The sequence below is a fragment of the Scomber japonicus genome, chromosome 12 (genome assembly GCF_027409825.1).
Source record: "Scomber japonicus isolate fScoJap1 chromosome 12, fScoJap1.pri, whole genome shotgun sequence".
Classification (NCBI taxonomy): domain Eukaryota; kingdom Metazoa; phylum Chordata; class Actinopteri; order Scombriformes; family Scombridae; genus Scomber; species Scomber japonicus.
Genome location: NC_070589.1, coordinates 14,994,932 through 15,014,130, shown reverse-complemented (window position 1 = coordinate 15,014,130; position 19,199 = coordinate 14,994,932). Strand labels below are relative to the sequence as shown.

At 41.3% G+C, this 19,199-nt stretch overlaps 1 protein-coding gene across 1 annotated transcript; it reads right to left on the bottom strand.

Annotated features, from left to right (window-relative positions):
- Positions 1–3,948: 3,948 nt before the first annotated feature.
- Positions 3,949–17,327, bottom strand: LOC128368819 (semaphorin-6B-like). The gene is made up of 16 exons (XM_053329702.1): positions 17,207–17,327; positions 16,035–16,146; positions 14,955–15,015; positions 14,796–14,858; positions 12,144–12,242; positions 11,971–12,061; positions 11,618–11,737; positions 10,898–10,986; positions 10,596–10,813; positions 10,374–10,505; positions 9,917–10,066; positions 9,623–9,799; positions 7,922–8,062; positions 7,273–7,350; positions 6,318–6,379; positions 3,949–4,934 (listed from the first exon to the last, which is right to left on the bottom strand). Exons 1-16 carry the CDS (start codon positions 17,325–17,327, stop codon positions 3,949–3,951), a joined length of 2,700 nt encoding a protein of 899 aa, XP_053185677.1.
- Positions 17,328–19,199: the final 1,872 nt, after the last annotated feature.

Here is a 19,199-nt window from a genome sequence, read left to right as displayed (position 1 = left end):
ACTCCTCTGATCTTCTCTGTCTCTCAGGCAACACCCCCACCTACCTTTCACCCTATGGTGGGTCGCTCTTTATGATTGGCTGCTGGGTCTGCCACTCATATCCTGGCAGAGTGCCCCTTTAAATTGGCATCATATAAGCAGCTTTATAAACCTTACTGATTGCAATGATTATTATTTGACTTTTAAAAAAACTGATTTGTGATTCATATGAAATGCCGGCTATGTATGACGATATTTTCTGTATTTTGTAAATATTGTTAATTTTGTCTTTTTGAGTGGCAGATATTGTACATCTGCCCTGCATAAGTCATCAAGTTGCTGTGTGAAAGCTTAATCTGTTTTAGGGAAGTTTAGCCCACATACGCAAATGCACATGTGCACATGCTTGTGTGTTTGTATGTGTGTGTGTGTGTGTTTGTGTTCTGGGATATAAATACCTGTTATGTAACACAACCTTTTGTTGACCTTATTGCTCCCTGTGTGATGTTCAAAACATTATATCAAAGCAGAGAGGGAACAAGGAGTATTCTCATCTCTGCATCAGTCCCCTTCAACAAAACAGCAGTCTGTGTCTAGCTCAGCGCGGCACAGACAGACAATTTTTAGTCAATGCATAGGCACCCATGGGAGTTCCCGCCTTGCAAATGCTGCATAAAGGCCAGATAAGGGAAAGCCAGTTTCCAGCTCCCTCTTGTGGTGTGGAAAATAACAGCTTTCAAGAATTTCTATAATGACAAATATGTCTCATTTAAAGAAAATAAACTAGCAGTAATGATATACTCATAACTGAGACTGCTGTGAAGCAACAGAGTTGCACTTGTAAATATGTGTATTTGTGTGTGTATGCGTGGGCGTGTGCATAATGATATGCATTTATTTCAATGAGAGCATTCAGCATCACACACGACGACATTAGCAGTCAATTATATGCCATTTAATAGCAGTACTCCAAAGATTGATGATTATTATAACAGCAGTATCTTAGCAACTGCAAAAACTCAGCAGGCATCAGTCAAATGAGGAGGCTCAGTTCTGGCTGAGATCAGGCCCGCAACTTCTACTCTAAGAACAGGAAATAGCTGAACTCAGCATTCAGCCAAAGTCACGTAAATACTGTACATACATCTTATTCACAGCATCGTCACTGAAAAAAAACCTCACACTTCAAACACAGTCTTGTTTCAGGAGAGCATGAATGACAGCCCCCTTAACCCCTCCCCCCAAAAAACCCCAAACTGATACACTATAGCTTTAGGGTGACTATTTACACTATTCACACATGGTACAGCTCCTTTTCAAAATGAAAAAATAAAATAAAAGTTCTTGTGCTTTTCCTTATTACTGCACAGTATGATGATCACAAACAAAAAGAATGAGTACATTCGGTCACTCAGGATGCTGACAAGTATTTTCAAGATCCTCCAGTATGGCAGTTGGTTGGTAATGACAGGCAGACAATCACTAGGCTTTAAAGTAAGATCCAAAGTCAGGACAGATATGGCATATAATGAGTTACACAGTGTTCCCTCACAGCATTTCAGTCCATTTGAAGATTTGCTTATGAACTACTTATACATCGTTATTATTACATAACTACTCTGGAATTAACACAGTTCATGTCATGGTATCATGTGAATACATTACAGTAGTCATAAAGAGCATGACAAATTGTCTGTATTCATTCTTATATATTTACAGCTTATGGCATGGTGTGTCTAAGTAGTTTATAAGCAGGCCCTCAAACACTGCCGGCAGCCTTCAGTCAGTAGCATCTGTACAGACGGAGGGAGCTGAAAAAATGATTTCAACAGTACAAGCCAACATCTAAATGTAAAAATAGGACATTCAGCATGTAAGGTCAAAGGCATACATATCATAAGTATACTGCAATAAGTGATACTGAGTTTGTCAACAACACAGTACATGAGATAGGTGCACTGCTGACTGAAATGGTCTTCATGGCACTTTAAAACAAGTTTCTCTCAGTTTTTTTTTTGCTTCAGTAATCAGGCATCGGTAAAACATTCACAAGTAGATTTTGGCACACAGATGTAAAAAAGAAAAAGAATAGAAAAGACACTGGCATAATTGGTACCTCTGTCTTAGTAATTTCAATCTTGGAGCAGGTTGATATGAAACATATGTGAAAACAGATTTTCATACATTAATAACTATAATGACATGATATATGTTTTTTTGTTTGCAAGCTAATGCCGGATAGGTAGCATTTCCCTATCATTTTTTGGAGATTTATCTAAATTAAAATTTACTATGTACAGATAAACCATATATTGCTGCTCACTTCAGGATCAGCACAAACCAGCATTCATTTGTCGACTACTGACTGGGAGAGAAAATCAAGTCGTCTGGTCAGTTATAACAAACCATTTTCCACAGGTGTTGTCTTTATCTTGTCTCTTTTTATGATTTCCATCTCCTCGCTAACACACTCAAGGCATGTTGTGTTGATCTAAATGCATACCATTTCATGGCACAAAACACTTTGATGGGCTGAATATATAGTCCCATTTGCCTGCAGGGAACATTTCCATTACCCCTATTGGCTTCGAGTTCAGCCAGAGGTTTCAATCATCACCACTGTAACTGTCACTTTGCTCTGTATCAAGTCTGTGGGACCTTGACCCACTGTGGGCTTAAGGGGAAATTTTACTCAATAAATTCCGGATTGTGTTTTATAATGCAGCATTAATGAATGTGTCTGTGCATATGGAAAAAAGGTAACAGAAAAGGACAAGGTGTTCATATATTGCAGTGCATTTGCTTTATATTCCCTAAAACACCTGTCTTCCTTTCTGTCTTCCTGTCTCTGATTTTTCTGTCAGTACAGTGTTCTGGTGCAATCTCCCCAGATGTCCTTGTGGAATTATTGGTCATTAAAGAATACATGGAGTGGAAGGGATAAAGCGATGGAGGCACAGGAGTATAGGCGATGGACGGCTGAGATGCCGGCAAAGTCATTGCAGAGAGCATGCAGCTGGGAGAAATAGTGCTGACATTTCAGTCCTGCACTCTGCTCTCCAAAGATGTGAGTTATGGTCCCATATCCCCATGAGACAGTTAGAGGCATTTGGCACACACGTCGTGCTTCCCATACACATGGAATACTAAACACCCATCGTCACCTGTACAATTACATATATGCATCTACTGTGTGTGTGCAGCAAGAAGGAAGAGAGAGAAAAAGAAACAGAGAAGGATTTTGTGTCACCTCCTCCTTAGATTTCTCTTTACAGTCAGAATGACAAGTTTTTGTTTTTCTGGAGAGTCACCTGCAGCTTTAGATATTCAGGAAGGTATCCATTTATAATGTTAAGAATTTGCAGTTTCCCTTCAAGTACCTAGGTGGCAATCTGACCAACAGGTAATATAGTTGAGAACAGATGGATAGCAGTCTTGTCATCCATGAGGGAAAAAACATCCCACTCCTATAGCAGTGTTTGACTGGCTCTGCAGACTCAGTTAATCTGCACAGGGAAGGCAGCCTCTAAGTGCCATGTCCATCTTTGTGTCTGTCCACATCCTCTCTGCTCCCCTGTTCTGCTTTCTCTTTCTTTTTTGCCTCTCCATCCTCTCTCCTCCCTCTTCCTGCTGCCATGGAGTAGCAGGAGAGAGAGGTAACTCTGCAATGCAGACACAGCAACAACCTCAGTCCATCTGACCAATTAGTGTAAGCCAGGATATGAGTGGCAGCCCCAGCGGCCAATCATAAAGAGCGACTCACCATAGGGTGAAGGGTGGAGGGTGGGTAGGGGTGTTGCCTGAGAGACAGAGAAGATCAGAGGAGTTGAATGACAATTAAATAAAGATGTAGGGGAAAGAGAAGGAGAGGGAATGGATAGAGTAAGAAAGAGAGAAGAGAGATCTATGCAAATAAAACAGAGAGCTCTGGACATGGAAAGACTCCCGTCCCCTTCATTTCCTCAACAGTCACTGGCCAGTCTGAGTCCTGTCACTGCAGTTCTTCTTACTCATCAGCTGGCTCAGATCCACCAGCTCGCCCAGCTCCCCTCGCTCCAGGGCCCCTCTCAGCAGAGCCCTGCTCAGCCCCGGGGTATGTTGCTGGGACACGTACGCCTGGCCACTGGGAGCGGGCATAGAGGGTGGAGGCAGGGGGACAGGGACCATGCAATGGCTGCTGAGGATGTATCCTTCCTGGGCTGGCCAACGCAAAGGTAATGGCTCGCCATACTCCATAGGCGCGCTGGGAGCTGAGACCACCCTCCGACGCTCAGGCGAGTCCTGGGGGGTCATGGGGTATACATATTCTCCTGCAGATTTTCTGAGTGGGACTTTGGGCGTCCCCTTCACTCCTTTTTCTTGCTTGCTCAAGCAGACATAGTGCTGGCGTGGCATGTCAGTCCCCCGGCATTCACCACTGTGTCTCCCACCTCCCCCCTGCGGAAACAGTCTGGTGGTCAGGTAGACGGAAGGGGGCATACGACAGGGTGAACCCAGACCCACAGAGCCTCCTCCCAGGTAGGTCTGACTAGTGTCCCATCCCCCGGAATTGGAGTCTGACAGTCGTAGACCTCTGCGTTTCTGCTGGGGTGTGTGCTCCGGGGTGGGCAGGAAACCTGGGTCGAGCTCTCCTGACTTCACCCAGCCATTGGGCATGACAAAAAGGGTCTCCCCACCCTGAGAGCAAGGGCGGTCCCCACCCCCCTGCCGTGTCACGCTGAGCACCGAGCCTCCCATCCCGCCACCGTTACTCAGCAGGCTCCTTTCACGCCGCTGAATAGAGGACTGGGGGGTGCTGCCATGGCGGCGGTTGGCAGGCTTGTGGGCCATAATCCAGCACACAGCAAGGCCGGAGAGCGCCGCCCCAATGGTGAATGCCGAGACTGCAGATGCCACCAGCAGATTGAGGGAGACCAGGCTCTCCGGTTCGATCAGCAGACTCTGCTGCAGGATTCCTAGAGATCAAGAGACACAGCTATGAAGATGACATTTAGTGGAAAAAGTGCTGTTGACATCCTCTCTCAGTGTCTGTCCACAGGTCACTGTTTATAGAATTACAATTATAATCGTTACATATAGTGCTATTCTGTTACCTCTAATTCATGCTTTTCCCCTCTCAAAACAAATCATAATAAATCAATAACAACAACATAAAATTATTTTTGCCATGATTAAATGGAGCTTCTCTCCAGTCTGGCCTTGAGGCTCTACAGGCTCCAGGTTTGTAGAGGCCTGCACTTGTCATCAGCACAGCTCAGACCGCAGCAGCTGACTCCCCTTTTCTCCTTTCCTCTCCTCACACTTTCCATTTTGCAGCCCCGTCAGAGAGTCTCTCCATGCAGCATACCATTACCTCAGTGTTTCCACCCAGCTCTAATCACTCCCATCTGCAGACACAGCAGCACATGCCTGTCTCTGGCTCGGCCTCTCCTGTGCTTTCAGCGCTCCGATTAGAGTCTGTCAGGTCTGCAGCCTGGCATCACTGACTTCTAGTGCTATTAGTTTCTGAGAGTTGAATAAAAGCTAGAAGCCCTTATATTAGTTTAAACAACATTTCAACAAATGAGTGTGATAAAAACTTGGAACTGGTTGTTTCATTTTTTTCTGTTGTCTTTTGGGAATTTATATCCAACCAAACGACTGTGGCCTAAAACAGGAAAAACACTTTGTAAAGAGTTTCCTGAAATGGAGATGACTTTTTCTGGTTTCCACTGAGTTTGGTAATTTCAGAGCAAGGTTCAAAGAGGCCCACTCAGGCACCGTTGCAGCGACATCTGAGCCTTTCAACAAAAATGACATCAGTATTTTATGCTGAGCTATTTCCAGCTTGCTCATCGGCTACCCTCGGTCACTCCCCTCTGAGATTTTCAGCTTTGAGAGAACAAAGCCTCATATGCAGGAGGATATTTGCATTTCCCAACCTGCAGTCTTCTAACAACAGTTACACCTCTTTCACATCCCCTCTAATTAAACTGTCTCATACTGGGAGTGTTTTGACCAGTCGGAAGTGTAGTTTAAACAAAATCTCAGTTCAACTCCCCCTTGATTCTGCTCTGGTAAAGATACCAAAACACTCATTTCCTAATATCAAGGTTGAATGGATCTTGCTGAGCCGGTGAGGAAAGCACATTGCACCTCAGTTAATTAAAATGTGCTAAATTACAAACATTGTCATGAATATGCTCTCATCTGATAATATCTGTGTTTTTTTTCAGAACAAAATGTTCAGTGACATGACAAGTAGATAGGTGTAATGAGGGATTAAGCCACTAGGTGGAGACTGCCCTCAGTCCACAGCACACAGCCAGCAGCATCCATGTCACAGTGCTGCAACCTACCATCACAGTCTCCTAGATGGGAGGTGGTATTTCCATATTCCACATCTTGTTGAAAAGGGAGCCTGCAGTCACAGAGATATCACACATAAGGTATATTTCACATATTTCTGCCATAGAGACATTTGAGAGAGGAGCACAGTTCATCATATACAATAATGAGATCTCACACACTCTACGGGCATGTAAAGGATGAATATCTGCAGTCCAATATAACACTTCAGAAAAAAAATGACACTAGATCTGATTGAAAATAGGTCATCAAGATATAAATAGATTTTTAAAAATAAGTTCATGCTCACCTTTACTCATTTTTGCATTGAATAGAGACATTTGTTGAAAGTAATCAACTGAATTGATATGGCACACCATTAATTCCATTATTGATTTTTCTTTTTGTGTGATGGCCCTCACAGAGGTCAGAGGTCAGAGTTCAGAGGTCAGCCAATACAGGTGGTGACATATTTAACTCTGACACCTATTTAAGTATTTTATATGACTCCTGGGAATACAACATGCAATTGTAAACAATTTGAGATTATTCTAATTATTATCATTTAACAGCATAAATCATACAGAACACCCCAGTGTCTTAGTTTAAAAACTAAAACAAATAAAATGAAATAAATATATAAATAAAATAAACACAATATTAACATTTCCATATTCATGAAGAATATTTAATAATGTGAATAAAAAAACATTTATTTTACAGCATTACTTTCTAATTGAAACGACTAAAAACAACAAACTGAAAGAGGAACCTGTGCCTCTGGATCCTCAGCAGAGTCTGATCATTGGCGCAATTGTGTTCTGTTCAAGTACAAATGATGCAGAACTGCATTTTATAACTGTGACAGTTTTGCATGGATATGTCAACAGGGTGGATGCTTACATAATGAAGTTTACTGGCAGGTGAACTGTTCACATGCTGGTGTATTATGTGTGTTCCCCTCACCGTGTGCCTGGTCTCAGGAAGGAGCAGGTGCTACCTCTGGTCCAGCCACAGTATGGGTCCCTGGAGGCGAGACAGCTCCTGCAAGCACACACACACACACACACACACACACACACACACACACACACACACACACACACACAAAAGTTAAGAAATGCTGAGTACTGACCTCATTACTGTAATTGTTCCTGGGACAGCAGTCGCACATACTGTAACCAAGATGTGTGCAGTTTGCCATATCCAAGTATGATATGTTGTGTATTATGTTCTGTTTTGGGAAACTGGCTCAAAATATTTAAATTCATACATTCCTTAAATGTGCAGCAAATCAACCATCTCTTTTAATATAAACTCAGATCGAGATGACTGTGAGTTTTATGTCAGGCTAAATACCATTTCCAGGGAAACAAATGCTCCCAGAATAAATATTAAAGCAAATTAACTGGCTGTAGTTAGACAAGCACAACTGCCATCTATCTGCTGATTGCAACAACAGCAGAATTGTAAGATATTTTATTGGAAGCGAGACAAACAAAAAGTTGGCCAGTAAGTAGTATCCTGGCTAATAGCCACAACTACATTTAAAGTGACCTAATTATCAGCCAAAGAAGCAATGAGGGAAAGAAAATGCTTTCTAAGATAAACTTACTTCATGCAGCGGGAGTGTAGGTGACAGCGTGATGTGGGAACTCGGACCAGACAGGAAGGAAAGGCCAGCAGCAGAGTGTGGCTCACCCGGTCCAATGACAGAGACAAGAGCTGACGAGCCTGAGGAGAGTCCTCTCCACACCTGGAGTCAGCGAGACAGAGAGGTAAGGAGCCGGCTGAGGGAGGCGTCAAATAAATTTGGCCTAAAAGGCCTAATGTGCTGATACTTCAAGACAGACAGCCCTGTGCCCTTCACCATCATATAAATGGTCACAATGGACACTGTTCAGAGCCAGAGCTGCATAGAGAGAAGAAATCATTTCAGTATTTTTTAACTACGTGTCAGTGGATGGAGCCAAAATCACTATTTAAATCTCTTCCTTAAAACCCTCTCTCTGTCATTTTTTCATTTGATTTGAGTTAATTGATTTGATTGTTTTTATTGTATGGCTGTTATTTACACTCATGTTTTATGCCTTTTAATTTATTTTATTTGTATTTTATATGTATTGTATGAGGCATACAATGCATATAAAATATAAATAAAATAAATGTGAGCTGATATATCTTTTATTTATTATGTCTTTTATTTACTCTTCTGTACAAAACTTTGGTCCACTGTGGTTGTTTCAAAGTGCTTTACAAATAAATTTGGATTGGATTAGACTATTTTATTTTTGTTTATCTTATGTCAAATTAGTGTAAAACCCAGTGGCAAAAAAACAAACATTGTAAAGTTTAAGTTTTTGGCCATTCAACTTTTAAAGTAAAATGGCATTCAGCAACAACAACAACAACAAAGAAAAACACAGTGATTTCACCTTCTTGATCTGCTTAGAGAAATCTGTTTATCATTAACACACTACAGCTCTGTCTGCACAGATGGTGCACACCTTAATAACACATCAACAGTAAATATAAAGACACAATCAATGATCCAAATGTGAAACAAAAGGGTCAAAACACAGGGTTACTGCAATTTGTGGACTACTAACAATAATTAAATCTATGTTAATTATGTTTTCTGGTGGCCTATAAGGGTCACATTAAATCATTAATATATTATGCAGAAAGTTCTATTGTCAAAAAACAACGAAAAACGTGTCTTTCTCTACACACCATCCCAAAAAACAGTGATGGTGCTCCAATTATGTTTTTTAGTCGAAAGGAGCGACAGTCTTGGGCTTTACTTTTGCAGTGATTGGTGTAAATGTTGTTAAGTTAGGAACGGATAGTTCCGTGCCAGTGATTTTTGCTGCTGTCTTTGTAGCAGTCTGCAGTTGTGAGCGGTCAGGTTGCCAAAAAACCCTGTGATACATATAGCCTGTCAGGACACTGTCAATGGTGTAACTATACAAGTTCACAAGAGTTTTGGTGCTCATACCAAACCTCTTAAGAAACAGACTCATAAACAGACTCTGCTGTGCTTTCTTGAGGATGTATACCAAGAAATCTAAAACTATCAACAATTTCAACAGATGACCCACTGATGGAAATGACCCATAGAAATAGGTTTTTCTCAGAGCTTTCTGAAGTAAAAAAAAACTACTTACATTACTTTTTAAAATAATTAAGTCAGGCTTTTTAATAAAGAACTTAAGCTGGACTTAAATGGCAACTATTTAAAATAAGGAAGCATAAGGAAGACCAAGTGTTATAATCTATTGGAGATCAGAACCAAAACCTCTTTAATCCTTCTTACTTCTCTGGGTTGAATCCCTCCACCTCCTCCAGGAATACACTGGAGTGGGAGGCAGAATCTCTGATGGGGACCATTAGAAACTTGAGGATGGTCCCTCGGGTTGAACCCAGGAACAAGACTGTGCGGTTCTTATGAGGACCAGCTTCTGTGTCCACCACCATGGATGTCAACTGGTACCTAAGTAGTCAGATATGTAGACAGACAAACTGAGAAAACATATTTACTCAAAGTAGATGAATAAAAACATATTTCCTATCGGACCTATAGGTTGATGTAAAATGTAAATCTTCATACCGTCCCATAGTTTTGACCACCCAGGGTCTGTGCCCCAGCAGTGGAACCGTCTCATCCATCAGTGGGTGGGTCTTCACAAAGTTCAGCACTTCATCCGGTAGTGTTGTAGAAGAGCTAAATCTGGATCCCTGGACTGCACATCCTCCTGGTCTGCAGACAGAGACCAAGGAAGAAACAGAGAAAGAGAAACCAGCGTTGATGAATAGATGATGAAGAAGAGATAGCGACTCCAGAGAGAGCAAGAAGAAAAGATCCAGAGGAAGTCTCTTATGTTTGGGGCTGCGGGAGGCTGCATTAGAATATTTGCTGAATAGGAATGAAGTTGCTCTGTGATTGACAGTAGGAGCTTATATCGTGGGAGTAAATAGAGTACAGTATATTTGAGACAGATGCTCAGGGCAGCAGCACTGCAATATTCTGCCAAAGTTTTGCTCACACACACTTTGCATAACAATACCTTGGTTTGGGCACTGCTTCATCTGGGACTGGAGTCCAAATAGACTCCGGGGATTTCTGCTCTTTAAACCGGCCCTCAAAGACATGAGCGAGCTGCTGCATGTCAAACACACACACCGCAGAGCCGGGGATGCTACCAGAGACACAGGAGAGAAAAAGAAGACAGTGATGAGAAAAAAAAAGTTTGAGTTTGTTTGTGTTCACATTGTGTGCGTCTTTGTACCTGTTTGGTGGTGTGGAGAAGAGACCCAGGATGACGTCTCGTCCTTGCATGTGGATAATGTTGCTTGTGGCGTGTAAGAGGTTGAAATAGAAATGTGAGTCTCCAGGGACGGAGCAGTTGAGTCGAGCCTTCAGGAATGTGGTCCACTGTTTCTCAAGGACGCGCTGAGAACCACCCAGGTCTGCTTTACACACACGAGCCACACGAGACACCATCACCTGGAAAAACAGGAGCAAAGTATAGTAAAAGAGAGAAATAATACAGTAAAGGAAGCAGAAAGAATGAAGGAAAGGAAAGGAAACCTTCTCTAGATGATGAAACTCCATGGCCATCTCTCTGAAGAAGAAATAAATATGAGGCCCCCACTCCATAGCACTCACAAAGTAGGGCTCTGGAAAATAATATGAGGGCAAACACTGTTAGACAAACACACACATTCACACACAGACACACAATAACATTACAGAACAGTAGCAACGCTGCGCCTGGGGCCAAACGTTACGCTCCACAGTCCCTGACATGGCGCTGTAATAACAGTCACATCAACATGGACTGCTGCCGTCCATCGAGTCGCTCATTGAATATTCATGTGCTGTTTAATTTATCATCACGGACAAGAGGATACACATTATTTATCATTTATTCATCCAGCACTGTGCCGGCTTTGACCTGCTGCTTGGGCTTGTTCTTCCTCCATGGAGAACAGGCTCGGCTGTTCAATCGAAGGCTTGTTAAAACCCTGAATCTGTAGAGCTTAACTAACCTCAATACATCACTCTGTCTGGATGTATTCTACTTTTAGTAAATCTATTACATGTGGGTCTAATCATGTCTGATTTTCCCAGAATAAAGCTTATATTTAGAACCTAAACCCATCTATTCAACTATGAGTCACTTGTGACAAAAACAACTTTCATTTTCTTTTAGTAAACTATTGAAGATAATGGTGATGGTTTCTGTTATTTTCTTCCTGATTGTCTGTTGATGATGTCTGGCTCTGGAGGGTCTGTTTCTAAAAGTACCTCTGAACCATTTGGAGTCATGTTTGACTGTGCGGAGGGCGGGGCTGTCGCTGAGGCTACGATAGATCACTGCGTCGATGGCCAGGAAGTCTGTCACAGTACCGGTAAAGAGGCTTCCATCTGAGAGGGAGACAGGAGGAGATTAAGAAGAAGAAGATACAGATGCAGAGATAGCACAAGGTCAGAAAGACTAAAACCAAACAAGAAATGCAGCATGCAGGTTGGGCTATAAATCATTTGTAAAGGTAAACACAAGGGCACAGACATGCCAGTGTCTGGAGCTGAAAACTGAGTGTGATGTCTCCTAGAAACTCTGAATTTTTCAGCTTTGGTGTGCAAACTGGAGATGCTACCTGCGAATAAAGCCACATTGGCATGCCGTGGATCATATGGGCAGCGTGCCATCCCACTGACAGGCTCTCCCACCATTTCTAGAGTGTCTTTCTGCAACAGGAAAAAAAAGTATAGATAAGAAAACTGGCATATACATACAGAATGGGCAGGGCACAGATAAATGGTTACTAACAGTGTAATTGGCACATAGTGGGTTGAAGGCGTTTGTTCCACAGACAAACAGGCCACCGTGCTGGCTGAGCAGAACCTTGATGAAATTACGGCATTCTCCCTGCAGAAAAAAAACAACCACAAAATAACCAATTAAGTGAGGAGGAGAAAAATCACAAGGTACAAGGCAACATAAAAGGAAAGGAGTTTTGAACCAAAGCTAAGCTCAAAACTACCAGTTAGAGCAAAAAAGACTGACAATGTAAAGTATGAGGAATGCAGCTTAAAACAATCCTTAGAGGAAATAACACCCTCGACCACACTCCATCTGCTGGAACAATAGGACGAGGGCTTTATAGCTGTCTTCAAAGTAGAGGGTGCTGATTGAAGTGAAATTTAAAGCTCCTATCCAGGAATCTGAGACTTGATGACACAGGTTAGCCCTTCAATCTTGTTGTGATTGTGGTTGTAATTTACGGCATTATCAGATGACATGAAAATGAGAGATTAGACTGGAATAAACCTGTTAAATAATTTTATTTCACTATGACTCAAGCTTTGTGCATCCGAAGTTGAGATTCATGTCAGTCCAATTCATATTTTTATCCTTACTGATGTTCAATGATGCTTGCCAAGTATCACCAGCTGTATAATTATAGTATAATTTAGATTCGCACATCAATTTATTGTTTGCCAAATTAAAAAGTACTCATACTTGGTATTTAATTATGCTAATTAACTAATAGTATTTCAGTGTTTGAACTGCTGTGGCTAATTAGTGTTAGCATTGATTCAGGCAAATTTTTAGTTCAAATTATAATCAGAAAGCAAAAATAATGTGTGGATTCTTTCTGACAATATATTGGTTTGTAATGTTCGTCGTAGTATGACATTGTAATAGTGATTACAATCGACAATTTGACTAATTAAAAGATTGGTTTGACATTTTTGGGAAATACACTCATTCGCTTTCTTGCAGAGCGTCAATGAGATAATTTATACCACTCTCATATATCTGTGTGCTGAATATGTAGCAGGAGCAAGGATACTGATAGTTTAGCACAAAATCGGCCTACCCACACCTCTAAAGCTCACTAGTTAACACACTATATCTAATTTGTTTCAATATACAACAGGTAACTAGCAGAGACTCCAGGAAGTCTATGCTTCCAGCCAAGAAACAGTCTGGCACATAAAACACCTGTATAATGCCTGTAAAACTGTGAAATAATGTTTTTACATTAATGAAATTTAGAGATGCTGGCAGGCAGATTTAGTTACGGTACCTTTGGACAGAGCCAGGTTGGTTGTTTCAACCTGTTTCCAGTCTTTGTGCTAAGCTAAGCTTACTGCTGCTGGCTGCAGGTACATATTTACAATATCAATGTGAGTGGTATTGATCTCATCTAACTATTGCCAAGAAAGTGTAGTGTTATTTCCAAAAATACCAAACTATGTCTGTAACAACTTAATTTTACTTATCAACTTAATAAATGTTGCGTTCCATTCAGGATTAAGTTCATTTCAGTTCCCAGGTATTTCTAACTTAATGGAACACTTAAATGGTAGCCTAGTTGACAGTGTTAATGGTGTCATTGTTAATGTATTTCCACCTCTGCTTTTACTGTTATGACACTTTAATCTGTGAAAAAACTGTTGTACTTTAACCTCATGATTTAATATTTCACACTTACCTACAGATGCCTTCGGTTTGTACAGCATCAGAACTCATCTAATAACTGTACTTGTACTGTGAAGTACCAGGCAATAATGCCTGGTACCCTGAGATTTATAATTTGATCTCTTCTTCTGAGTTAGAAGGCTTTTGCTAACATAGTTCGCCTGTCTTCTTCCTCTCACTTGCTCACTCTCTCAGCATCCTTCCATCTTACCCCATCCAATCTTTGTTCCTGTTTAATCAAAACTTTAATTCCCTTTTTTGCTCCAACATGTTTACTTCTTTCATAAGAGTTCTTTTAGGGAACACATATTTTTTCCTGTTGTTGTCTCCTCTACCCTTGTTATGTGTTTCTTCTGCAGTTTTCCTCCACCTACACACATCACATCCCTACCTATACCTCCCTTTCTCAACTGATTTCAATTAATGTTTCCTACCTGAGGCTGTGTCACTCTCCCTCCAGTTTGCTCTATAATGTTTCCGATTGCTTCTTTTTATTTTTCCACAAGCTTCACCCAGATTGGATTTTGCCGGTGGCACAGTTACATTTATATAACAAAGCTTATATTTTAGGTTACAGCCTGTCAACCAGGCTACCATCTCATTGAATCACTCCTCTTTATACATTTGATCATATTCCCATTATCTCAGAACACTGTCAACTATCACTTGCATAGCTGTTCCACTTTTTTGCCTGTCCCAGGGGCAATGGGATATATGAATAAAACCGGCACAATGCAAGTGTGCAAGAAAAACAACTTTCAAGCTCCATCGACATCTTTTGGCCAGGGTAGCATTTCACTGAGGTAGCTCGGTTATATGATGTGCTGATTCTGTATCAACAAGATCAAACTTGTGTGAAAACCACATGCAGGTGCACCCAAAGGGAAATAAGGTTTCTCTAGCAGCTGTTGTGTCTGTCCATGCATGTGATAGTGTAGATGGTGTTGATGCATGTAAGAGTGGATCTTAGTGTGTTGTGTACACAAACAATACCTCATGTTTGCCCTTCATCCGGCATACTCGAATGTCGTTTTTGTTGGATTCCCATGTACGTTTCTGTCAAAGGGATGAACCATAGTTAGAACTTAACAAATGTGTATTATATGTGTACATTATCAATAATTAGTCCGCATTTAGCTTTGTGAGTCTTACCTTGCTGTAGAACATCTCATCACCTGCTGCGTTATCTAGCTCCACTCTGTACAAGTCATCTCTACAACACACAAACTCAAAATCAGTCCCAGCATAATGCAAATATATCAATATGATAGGATATACAATATATGAACAACAGCACAAACAATGTGTATCACAGGTTTCTTTTTCATCAAGGGGCATACATACATGTTAATTGGTGAAACTGCAGGCCAATATGTTTTCAAGAAATGTTTGCTTATTTCTTGTAATTCATTTAATAACTTAAGGATTTTATCTGACAGTGTTAGTTATAAGTAACAGTACAGCAGATTAGGTAAATAATAATTTAGCATAAAAGTGACACGTTTATGTAAATGTATGTTCTGTGTGGTACTTCGAGACAACAGATGTAATTGATGGGTTATCTGCACAGAATAAACAGTCGCTTGCTTCATTTATGATTGACTGTTGTTTTTGTTGACTTACAGAGAAAATTGTTATCTGCATAGCACTTCTGTTAAACCGCCACCTGTTTGTGTTTTTGTGACACAAATCTGTTGTGGTCAAAGCCATCAAATTAAAACTGTGTTTGAATTCAAAGGTTACTTATTTTATTTAAATGAGGTGGATTATATTATTTATTTGTGGTAGTCATTTGGTAAGTTTATTAAAATTCATTTCAGCACCATGTGTTGTTCAAAATGCCCAAAGCAGGGTGAGGCACAGTAGTTTGCTTGTCTCTTTCCTCACGTGGGAGCAGTGTTAGATATTACAAGGTTATATTTATTAGGGGTTTATATGAGCCATACATTGTTTCACATAAAAGATCATGTAAATGTTATGATATAAACTACAAAGGAAAAATTTAATATTTTAGCTTATTTGCTGACCACTCATGTGAAGCAGTATTTTTTTTTTACAGTGTATCTTGTATATGAGTAATGTGAAGCAGTTTTCCCTTCACATCTAACAACACGATGAAAATGTCCTCCTCAGAGTGACAGCAGATGGAAGCAGTGGCATCAAATGAAAGCAAAAGGATATTAATGCGAACACGTCAGTAACACACAGTTGGAGGCGGTTGCCGTTGGTTACCTGGCTCCTATGTAGAGCGTGCGGTTGACTTGGAGGACCGTCTGGATGTGCAGCTCCTGTCTTTGTGCTGAACGATGAGCTCTGCCCAAGAACACTGGATACCTTCTCACCACTGACACACACACACACACACACACACACACACACACACACACACACACACACACACACACACACACACACACACACAGGCACAAGTAGACAGAGAGAGAGTGAAATGTTGACTAAAACAAGCAAGAAATGAAGTGCCTTGCTCAAGGATGCTTTGACAGTTGAGGACACAGAAAGTACTTTTCCCATCTATATTTACCAAAAGTAGTCAGGCAGGCCATAAAGCAGCTTCTCTAACCTTCACTTTTATAGTGTCTTCACTCATTCCTGATGTGTTTATTTCAGAAAACAAAGATAATGGACAGGAGACAATTTTTTGCAGGTACAGCACATTGAAACTGTTTTATCCTCTTAGTGCTTAGGTCTGCTGTTGATGTAGCTCTATAATGAGAAAATGAGGATGTTATTTTAATAGGAAAAAGACATCTTCTCCCTAAAATTCAGATAAATGAGAGAGTACAGATGAGGTGCAGACAGGAAGTGGCAGTAAGAGACTATGAGAAAGTTTCAAAGAGGAGGACAACACCCTCCACAGGGAGCCCTCATCATCAGGAGACAGATTGGGAAAACGTCTCATTGTCCTTGACTGCAGGGGGGGAGAGAGGACGGAGTGATCCATCTCCACCTGTCTCCTCCCCTTCTCTCTCTCCTCCACCCTCTCTTGTCATCTGCATCACCCCATAAAATCTGCTTGTCTTCCACTTTTTCATTTTCCTACATCTCTCCATACTTATGATAATTGTGTTTCATTCTTTCTGTCTTTTTCCTTTTTTTGTCTCTTTCTTACTTTTCTTATTGGTGTTTTTCTTTCTGCTATGCTGCCATAGAGAGACAGAGTGAAGTCTCTTTATTTATCTTTGTAGTTTTAAAGCAGCTCCACACCAAGGCTCTGACCCTTGACCACTGATTTCCACATCCACCATGGAGCCATTAATCAATCCTGCGCGCACACACACACACACACACACACACACACACACACACACACACACACACACACACACACACACACACACACACACACACACAGAGAGAGAGAGAGCAGAGGGAAGGACACGTACCCTCAATGGGGACGTAGCTGAGTGGACTGGGTTCCTCTGGGAATGAGCCATCAGCCAGTTGAAGCAGCAGGAGAAGAAATGTGAGAGGAGGAGCCATGGTCGCCATGGCAGCAGAACACATGCACTGTTAACAAAGAGAAAGGAGAGAGAAAAATTGCATTGTTGTGTATCGTATACATTTGTGTCTGTGTGTGATGATTTTTCAGGAATTGACCAACAGATCTGAATATTTGTGTGTGTGTGTGTGTGTTTGTGTGTGTGTGTGTTAGTGAGGAGAGGGTCAGAAGTGCACTAGGGTGACTGCTGCCACCAGCCTGGCTACAGCAGGGAGCTAATGTGTTTCTATTGTCACTGCTTAGCGGTGTAATGGGGATCTATTGTCAGAAATGTCACTCCATTGTCAAACACTCTGAATTGAAGGGGACTCTCACAGCCATAAAATGCACCGAGAGACAAAACACTCACAGGATTACAAAGCCACTTCGGTGGTAATGTTCCTTTCACTAGTTGTGTTTCTATAGGAACATATGGAGGCTATATTATAGGTAATTAGCAACGAAAAAGGAGGATCTTGTCTTCATATATCAGAGTAGAAAAAGAATATATGAAAAGGAAGACTGGGGTAAGCTGGACAATGTCTTTTAAAGGTTAAAATGTCAAGTTCGCCTTAAATCGTCAGCAAGGAAAAGGGGAGGAGTTGATTATGGTCTTTAAAAAGTTCAGAGGCCACAATACTGTTTAGGATACGTGTGCACACATACAAACACACAAGACTAGGTTAGATACAAGTGCGATAAGAAAGAGCGCTAGATAGAAGTTGACATGCTGCTATACCTGCTGATAAAAAGCAGGTATAATGTAGGAGGATGAGTATTTCATCATAAACCAAAAGGGGTCAAGCAGTCCAAAAGAAGCCCCTTTGCTATAGGTCAACATCTCTTTCGTCTATAAAACCAAGAGGGTGGAATAACTGCTGCAAATAAGTTAATACCAGACATAAATTATGACAGCTGCACCATCAAACACATGTTTTAATATAGAAGCTGTTCTATGCATTTAATCAATATGCCTTAAGGTGAGCTGCACAACTTGCGAGTAAGAACAAACTGTCTTTGATGTGAGAATACTTTGAAAGGAAAGAGGAGATATAAAAGAAAGAAAGAAAGAAAAGGTAAGACAAAATGAGACGAACAAAAAAAGGGCAGAGTATACAGGGTTTTGTCTCTGGTTGCTGCGAGCGCCGTCAAAATCTTCCAAAATATTAAGTTTGATGAAACAAAAGCAAAAAGCCAGGTGAGAAATGGAAGAAAAGAGGTAGACGGTGTTGCCATCAAATCAACTTGAATACCATGTCCCATGTTTCTCCCAACCCCCGATTACTCCCTTTCATCCTTCCCCTTTCTGGCTCCCTTCATCTCTCCTCCTTTCTATCTCTCAGCTTGTCTGTTCCCAGATAAAAACCCTATGACTGTTTTGAGAGATAGAATGCCAGGTAGTGAGGTGTTAGTTGCTAAGGTGATGATGACAACAGTTATTTGAAGCACACGCACATACACACACACACACACACACACACACACACACACACACACACACACACACACACACACACACACACACACACACACACACACACACACTCTCCCCCCCAGATGAAACACACACACAAATACACTCTTATACATAAGTACATTCACCTGTGTTGCCAACACTTCAGACTGTGTATGGGTTTGAGTGACAAGCTGTTTGAAGACATCAGTGGGGCAATGTGGGCTGTTGACTACACTCTGGGGGCCTCTTCAAATAAAATTCTAGCTCAGAGATTGCAGATTTGACATCTCTAAGCCTACTCCTCATGCATTGGGTGAGGCCTGGGGGGTGGGCGGGAAGGGGGTTTTTCATCTGACTCTCCATTGGGATTCCCTGGACTAAAATGGATTGAGGGTGGTGTGGGGTCCACATCATTTCATTAGACAGTGGAATAACACTCCAG

What these genes read in the sequence shown, in the direction of transcription:
- LOC128368819 (XM_053329702.1), bottom strand. Translation starts at nt 17,327, where the DNA reads ATGTGTTCTGCTGCCATGGCGACCATGGCTCCTCCTCTCACATTTCTT. An exon ending in ACGCTCTACATAGGAGCCAG is followed by an intron (nt 15,016 to 16,034) that starts GTAACCAACGGC and finishes TGTGTGTTGTAG; the next exon opens with AGATGACTTGTACAGAGTGG. An exon ending in GGATGAAGGGCAAACATGAG is followed by an intron (nt 12,243 to 14,795) that starts GTATTGTTTGTG and finishes TTTTTTCTGCAG; the next exon opens with GGAGAATGCCGTAATTTCAT.